Source organism: Caretta caretta, chromosome 24 (genome assembly GCF_965140235.1).
Source record: "Caretta caretta isolate rCarCar2 chromosome 24, rCarCar1.hap1, whole genome shotgun sequence".
NCBI classification, from domain to species: domain Eukaryota; kingdom Metazoa; phylum Chordata; order Testudines; family Cheloniidae; genus Caretta; species Caretta caretta.
This window is the reverse complement of record NC_134229.1, coordinates 14,758,506-14,766,485: the sequence shown is the minus strand read 5'-3', so window position 1 is coordinate 14,766,485 and position 7,980 is coordinate 14,758,506. Positions and strand designations below refer to the sequence as shown.

Below are 7,980 nucleotides of genomic sequence, written 5' to 3'. Positions count from 1 at the left end.
TGTGTAGAGCGATGGATATGTCTGCTTGCATCTAACCCCACTAAACATCGCATTGCCCACACGTTGGACTTGTGGTCTTCTGCTTTCTGTGTGCATGACAAGAACTATGGGAGGGGGTGAAGGGAAAGCCCTCTAAGAGAGCCCACTCCCCTCCCAGAGCTGGGGATAGAACCCAGGAGTCCTGGGTCCCCTCCTGGCCTCTGTGGGCTGCACTGTGGTGCCCCTGCCTCAATAACTCCGTATGTCCATCCTGTACAGCCCAGACCACATCAGGCCAAGTCTGGGCTGGGATCCAGGCAGCGGAGCTGGAACAGTTTGTACGGTAGGGGTGCTGAGAGGCACTGAACCAAACTGTAAACCCTGGATATAATGGAAACCACTTCAAGCCAGGGGGTGCAGCAGCAACCCTGCACTGCTAGTCCCACCACTATGGACAGGGTGGAGGGGCAGAGTTAAGGGGATTTCAGGCAGCATCTTCACTCTACATAGCCACGGGAAGCAGCCCCCAGCCCGGTGACTGGGTCCCAGCTGGGCTTGGCTCTTGACCTGGAGATTCACAGGGCTCTGGGGGCAATGCCCAGCCCAGCGCTCAGCATAGGAGCTGTTTTCCCAGCACAGGGAACCCAGGGGGTCTGATTCCACCCAGCCGAGCGGGAGCTGGGGTGGGTCTGGCCCCGCTTTAACTCTTTGAGTTCTCAGCACAGCCTTCAGATGGGGGGGTTCTCAGCCCTGGGGATGGGGGGATGGGTGGGCCCAGCCATGGGCAGTGGAGTGGCTGGGGGAGCAGGGAGGGTGGGGTAAGAGACGCAGGGGCAGCAAGAGGGCGAGTGGCCCCAGTGACTCCTATGGAGACACGTACACACAATCCCACACACAGACCTACACACACTCTCTGCCGGTGGCCAGGGATGGTGCGCACACCCCCACATTCCCAGTCTCTCCCCGTCTAGACACCACGGACAGTTCCCTTCACCTCAGAGAGATGTCAGCAGTGACCAGCTTGGAGCAAAGCCAGCTGAGCCCTTTAGCCGCTGTGTCTGCAAAAGAGAGACTCGCTCTGGGGCAGTCGGATGGGACCAGGGACCTTTCCCCTCTGCGGGGGGACCAGCTCCGGTCTGGCCCCAGGGCGTGGACTGGCTGGCTCAAGGGGGATGGGGCATGGGACATGGGGCCTTACCCCTCCAGGCTGGCTTGGGGGCAGGGGCAGTACAGGGATTAGCTGTATCCTTAGGGAGAAGACAGCTGCAAACCTGACCCCACAAGAGGAACTTGGGGGGCGGGGAGGGAGGGATAGCTCAGTGATTTGAGCATTGGCCTGCTAAACCCAGGGTTGTGAGTTCAATCCTTGAGGGGGCCATTTAGGGATCTGGGGCAAAAATTGGGGACTGGTTCTGCTTTGAGCAGGGGGTTGGACTAGATGACCTCCTGAGGTCCCTTCCAACCCGGAGATTCTATGATTCTATGAACTGACTGGCGCCCCCTGTTGGCCACCCCAGGAGACAGGTTGGGGTCTGAGTTCCCACCTCTCTGTTGGCAGGGGGTGGCGACCCAAGCTGGGTGGCTTAAACCCCCACACTCCAAAGCCTGGTAAGCATCCCCCACTGCCATGAAAGCACACAGATCAGTGACCCCTCCCCGGGATGGGAATGGCAGGATCTGACACACACCTGGCCCCTCCACTCCGACACAAAACCTCAGGCACCTGACACAGCTGGGAAGGGGTGCAGGGACCTGCCAGACACAGGCCACCCAGAGTCATGAGCTGCCTGGGATGACGCAGGGCCCTGGGAGGTTAAAGGCACCAGCTCCTCCCAGATCCAAAGGTCACTGTGCCTGCCAGGGCCTCCAAAGACTGAACGGCTCTGCTCGGGTCCAAGGGTAGCTGGGGTGGGGCAGGGGGAGAGCAGAGAGCCTGGGCCTGTTACACAACCCCACAGAGGGCTCCTACCCCAGGCGCGGGCTGTTCTCCCGGCTGCAGACACCAGCACGGGCCCTAGAGTTGTTCTGGGAACATGCCAAGGAATCAGCTCAACAGGTGCCGAGGTGCAGCTGGCTCTGGGGTGGGACAGCCAAGGAAGAGCCTCACCCTGCTCCCTGCAGAGCCGAGCATCTGATTGCCAGGCTGAGGCACTGGAGTCTCCTGACTTTCAGGAGAGTGGCCCCCACACCACTCCCTGCAGTATAGCTCCCCTAGTCGTGCCTGGGGTCCAGCACTGGTGCTGGGAGGTCTGTCTCTGTCCCAGCCTTGTTATGGCACGTGAATACTTCACCCACAAGGGGTTGCTGTTTCCATGCCTGGATTACTCCCCCAAGGCGCTGAGCTACGTGGAGAATGAATTCCAGGTGTGGGATGACGATGTCTTCAACGTCACCTACCTCAAGTCAGGTAGGGGAAAGCGGGGGTTTGGGACGGGGGGTTTCCTGACACACACATGGACACCAAACCCGGTAGCTGGAAGGCTGCAATGTCACATGACCTGATTTCCTCGACGCCAGACCCCAGGCACTCAGACTCCCCAGCCCTGTGTGAGAGAAAGCAGGCTGCTCCCTGGGGGTCCAAAGCGCCCACCTGGCGCTAGGCTGGCTCTCTGCAGACGCACTCTGATCACAGGCTTTCTCCAGAGCCGCCGGCAGTGCCAGGAGACCCCTGAGACAGCAAAACAAGAGCTTTGGATTGAGCACTGTCAGTGCGCCTCAGCTGGGGGCTGGGAGCCAGGACTCCTGGGTTCTCTCCCCGGCTCTGGGAACAGAGGGGGACTCAGCAGGTTGAGGGGTTGTTTCAGGCCCATTAACCCCTTCATCCCCAGGCACTAACTGGATGCTGGAAATCCTGAGTCTGATCCGTTGTGACGGGGACCCCGGCTGGGTGCGCAGCGTGCCGAACTGGGAGCGGTCGCCCTGGGTGGACAATCAGAATGGGCTGAAGGCTGCCCTGAAATACCCCCCACCCCGGCTGCTCTGCTCCCATCTCCCCGTGCAGCTCTTCCCCAAGTCCCTGCAGCGCTCCAAGGCCAAGGTGAGTGGTGGGAGAGCGGGGGCTGCGGGTCAGATTTGAGGGGCACCGACAGGGCTGTGCGTCGGGAGCGGGGTGAAATCAGGGCTGCTGCTGGGTGTGAGTTACACCAATGTGGGCGTGTGAAAGTGCAGCCAGCGGGATGCGGCGATTCTTTCTCCCTCCGGAGAGGGTGGGGAAGTGACGGCCCAGGGTGGGTGGCTAATCACTGTGTTCACTTGGCACCCGCCTCCCCCAATTGGTAGCATGACGCCCCAGCAGTGACCCCCCTCCCCACCTCTCCCCAGATCATCTACACCCTGCGCTGCCCCAAGGACGTCCTGGTCTCGCTCTACCACTTCTCCAAGCTGCTGCGCCTGTTCAAGGACCCTGGCTCACTGGACTCCTTCCTCGAGGACTTCCTGAGCGGGAATGGTGAGCAGCACCCTGGGCCCGCAGGGGCCACTCTGGAGCCGGACGCCTGGGTTCCAAGCAAGTCACAAGTACTTTGAGTTTGTGCATCCCCAGCCAGCTCTGACCAGCCCTTTGCCCAGGGCCCAGCACAGCTCAGAGCCCCCCTCCCCAAACAGCCACAGCACAAGCAGGGGTCTGCAAACACCGCTGACCTCCAGCCCCCACTCTCCTCCCAGTGCCAGGATGGAACCCGGGTGTCCCAGCTCCCAGGCCCCTGCTGTCCCCGGCAGACCAGGGTGGAGGGGCCGGGTGGAGCCGGCTCTGGGGTCACCATGCCGCTGTCCCCTGCACAGTGGCCTATGGCTCCTGGTTCGACCACGTCACCGGCTGGATGGGGCTGAAGGGGAACGAGAACTTCTTCCCCATCACCTACGAGGAGCTGCAGCAGGTAAGGAAACCCCGCCCTTTGGGCCACGCCCACACAGAACTCTGCCCCCCTGATGACACCCACACATAGCCCCGACCGAAGGCCTCATCCTCACATAAAACTGATCCCTGTGGACACCCCTGCACATAAAACCGCCCTGTGGCTATGCTCACATATAATCCTGCCCCCTGGGGCCAGGCCCACATGTGGACATGCCTGCACTTAACCCTGTCCCTGAGGCCATGCCCACATGTAGCCCCTCCCTGTGGCTATGCCCTCATATAATCCCGTCCCTGGGGCCATGCCAACATGTAGCCTATCTCCCTGTGAGCCAAACCCACACTTAACCACGCCCCAGGCAGCCGACGTGGCTTGTGGCCAAGGCCCTCTGCCCTCAGAGGCATCTGTTTGTCTGGACCCAATGGGGAGCAGTACCTTGCAGCTGGGGAACTGAGGCACCCATGGACCATAATAAAGTCACCCCAGATCCCACCCTTCATGGAAGTGAGTGTCTCCCCCAGGATCCACTGGGCAGCGTGCGGAGAATCTGCCACTTCCTGGGGAAGGAGCTGAGTGAGGAGCAAGTGGCCGCTGTGGTGGAGAACGCTTCCTTTCAGAGCATGAAGGGGAACAAAATGTCCAACTTCTCCCAGTTGGATGACAAGTACATGGACCACCAGAAGGGGGAGTTCTTGAGGAAAGGTGAGTCCAGGGTGGGGGCTGCGGGCCAGGATTAAGGGGCACTGGCAGAGCTGAATGAGGCAGGGCTGGGAGACCCAGGGCTGCAGGTCCGGAGTGAGGGGCATGGGCAGAGCTTGCAGGGTCAGGACTGAGGAGCAGGGGCTGTGGGTTGGGAGTGAGGGGTACCCTACACCATGTCCCCTGTGGTTTGCAGGGATCTGCGGCGACTGGAGGAACCATTTGTCGGAGGCGCAGAGCCAACGATTCGACACCGTTTACCGGGAGCGGATGCAGGGTCTGGGCATGACCTTCCCCTGGGACTGACGGCCCTGCGCCCGCCAAGTCTGTGCCCGCAAGACACCAGCCCCGCGCCACCCACGTGCTGCTGTGCTTAGTGTGCCCTGGGAGATGCCCCCTGGGGCAGCGTCATTAGCGCATCTGCAATAGGCAGAGCCGGGCTGGGCCTGTGTCCAGCAGAGGTCGGCTCTGGATTCTAAGAAATAAAACCGGGTGACACGGCAGGAGGAACTTACACACACACACACTCTCTCTCTCCCCTGCCCCCATTCCAAGGGGCGTGATTGCTGGTGACCCAGTTCCCAGGTAGCGCCCGGCAACACCCCCAGGGCCCAGGATGCTGTCACCCCAGGCAAGGAGGCATCAGCCCCACCCAGCTCCGCCCCTAGGGAAGTCAATGGCAAGACAGAGCCAAAAGGATGATCCACTGGAGGTAGCCTGAGCCCTCGTGTGCAGGGGCCCATGGGGATGTGGTGGGGGGCTCCCCACACCTTGGAGTCCACGATGCGGAGGGTGAGTCCATGGGCCATCTCAACAGCATGAGGTGTTGTTGGCAGGATCACAGGGCTCTGCTGGGCCATGGAATCCCCTCCTGGCTAGCGCAGGAACCCAGCAGATCAGCCCGGTCCCCAAACTGTCCAGCTCCATCCTCGGAGAAGTGGGGGTGTTTGCCCCCAACACCGATTGGGAGTCTGTTTATTTGGTGTGCCTCATTACAGGAGTGCCTAGGACCCCAGTCACGGCCCAGGACCCCCTTGCGCTTGGTGCTGTACAAACACAGAACAAACAGGCAGTCCCACCCCAAAGAGCTGACAAGCTAAAACAGGAAGCACCAGGTGGAGACAGACGGACAAACTGGCTGGCGACTTGGGGAGCATCCGGCACTGGTCAGCGTGACAGGCAGCTCACTAGGGGCCGAACTGTTGTCAAATGTTTTGCCGGTCTCCCGGCCATGGCAAGATTGGAGGGTGACCAGAGCGGCCTTGTGGATGGCTCCAGGTGTGGGGAGAGCGCGGAGGGGCTGGCTCGGGAACGGGCTGCACTGGTGGCCAGGCAGGCAGGCCTATGGGCAGCAGGAGCCGACAGCTGAGAGCGCTGGAGAGACGCTGGGCAGGGCAGGCAGTGGGTGGGAAGGGCCTTGGGAGAAGCCAAGTGGCCTGTGTCACAGTGCTGGGGACGAGGGAGCCGGTGGGGGCTGCAGAGAGGAGCATCCCCACGTGGGCAGAGCCCCAGGCGCGAAGGGTCTCGCCAGCAGTTTTCTGAGCGTAGGCCCGAAAGCTCATCCCTGCCGAGTTCGCCCGGCTCTACGTTCGCAGCTGCCCATGCGCGACGGGGGCTCACCCAGCCCAGCTGCCCAGGCCTCTGGCCGCCTGCCTCTGCACCTGGCCCAGGCTGGGCTCCTCCTGTTTGCCCACGCGGCAACTGGAGTTGGATGCGCTCGGCCCAGCCTGGCCAATGGCTGACTCACTCCTCTGCTCGGTGAATATTGGCCGTCAGGGCGGAGGGGTGTTGTCCCCATCCTGCCTGTCCTTGTCCTGAGCCCAGGGCCCGAGGCAGAGGGCAATGTGGCCACCTGGGCTGCACCGCCCCCCCCCCGCCCCCACAGCATCACCCGATGCCCTCCCAGGGCAGCAGCACATGCCCTTACGACAGGAGAATGTCACACAGGGCAGGGCTCTTGCCTTGCTCTGGGAGGGGAGTGGGGTCTAGTGGTTAGAACGGGGTCAGGGGGGCGTGCTGGGCGCCAGGACTCCTGGGTTCTCTCCCCAGCTCTGGCAGGGGAGTGGGGTTTAGTGCTTACAGCCACCTGTGCCCCTCCCACACCTGCTCTTGTAGGGGCTGGGAGATGGGCCGGGCCCTGGGTCAGAGGCTCTTCCCACCCCACCCCCCCCCACACCCAAGGAAGGAGGATCCCAGCTGGGATTAGTTGAATAAATGGGGCAGCAGCCCTGTATGCCACAGGGATCTGCAGCTGCTTAACCTTTAGTGTCTGCACGTGGAGGTGGGACCTGATCAAAATGGAATGGGGGATGATGGGAGAATGGGATCGGGTGGGTTAGAGCAGGGGGATGGGAGCCAGGACTCCTGGGTTCTATCCTGCTCTCAGTGGGAAAAGGCAGGTGTTGGCTCCTTTGTGAACCCCAGGCTGAGCAGCTGCTGCCAGAGCTTTTTGCATACCTTGGGCCATGGCCTCCGTTCTGGGAGGGAGGTTTAACTTGAGGTATATTGGGGGGGTCCTGTGGCATTGCTGGTCCTTGTATCCAGATGCCCCTGAGCAGCTCACTGCATCTCAAAGCCTGGCCTGGAATCACTCCAGCCCCAAGCACCAGCCCCTAGCTCCAGGTTAAAGACATGAAGGTCTTTGTGTCCCCCAATGCAGGGGGCTCGGCTCCCATCTGAGTGCTGGGGTCCAGGGCTGTACTGGGGAAGGGGGAACCAACTAAAAGGAGCAGGGACCGCTCCCCCACATGAAATCAGACCCTTTTGAAGCAGCCAGTTTGCGCTCCACCCAGTCCTCCAAGGGAGAACGTGGGATGCCGAGATAACCTCCCACCCTGCAACCCACTCACCTGACCAGCTTGTCTCAGGCGTGGTCAAAGGGAGCCTAGAGTGTCCACTCCAGCGGTGGCTGCATCTCAGCGCCGGACGAGCCATCCCCATGCGGCGTCACTATGCGGCTATTCCCTGGCTGCCCTGCCCCAGAGGTGGCTGCAGCTCTGTTCCAGCCCAGAGAGAACCAGTCTACCTGATCCCACCCTGATACGACTCGGTCCAGTTCTGTGCTTCCCATGGCTGGGCGGGCGGGGATACTGTCATTGTTGGATGAAAGTAATAATTAATACATTTATGTTATGGGAGAGTGTGAGAAAGATTGGCCCAGTACAGACCCCGGATTTGGCTTGACCATTAAAAACAAATATGCCTCCCAGCTTGCTGAGTCTGTGCTAATCGAATTATGCCTGTCAGTTCACGAGGTCTATGTTAATTGTAGAAGCACATCCCGAAACATCCTGTTCTAAAGTGATAAGATTATCATTAAGGACAGCTACTGTTACAGCTGTTTTCCTGAACTCAAGAATGAGATCTGGTAAGCCCCACTCTTGCGTTTTTATCCTGCTTGTTTTCTTTTCATATGTAACAAGTGGCCGTGGGAGCCAGCTGAGGTCAC

At 60.7% G+C, this 7,980-nt stretch overlaps 1 protein-coding gene across 1 annotated transcript; it reads left to right on the top strand.

The window, feature by feature from the left end:
• The first annotated feature begins 1,859 nt into the window (after window positions 1-1,859).
• Window positions 1,860-7,740, top strand: LOC125625886 (sulfotransferase 2B1-like). Its single transcript, XM_048828473.2, has 6 exons — window positions 1,860-2,386; window positions 2,808-3,016; window positions 3,301-3,427; window positions 3,760-3,854; window positions 4,355-4,535; window positions 4,729-7,740. The coding sequence occupies exons 1-6, from the start codon at window positions 2,251-2,253 to the stop codon at window positions 4,836-4,838; spliced, it is 858 nt and encodes a 285-aa protein (XP_048684430.2). The 5' UTR covers window positions 1,860-2,250; the 3' UTR covers window positions 4,839-7,740.
• The last annotated feature ends 240 nt before the right edge of the window (window positions 7,741-7,980 follow it).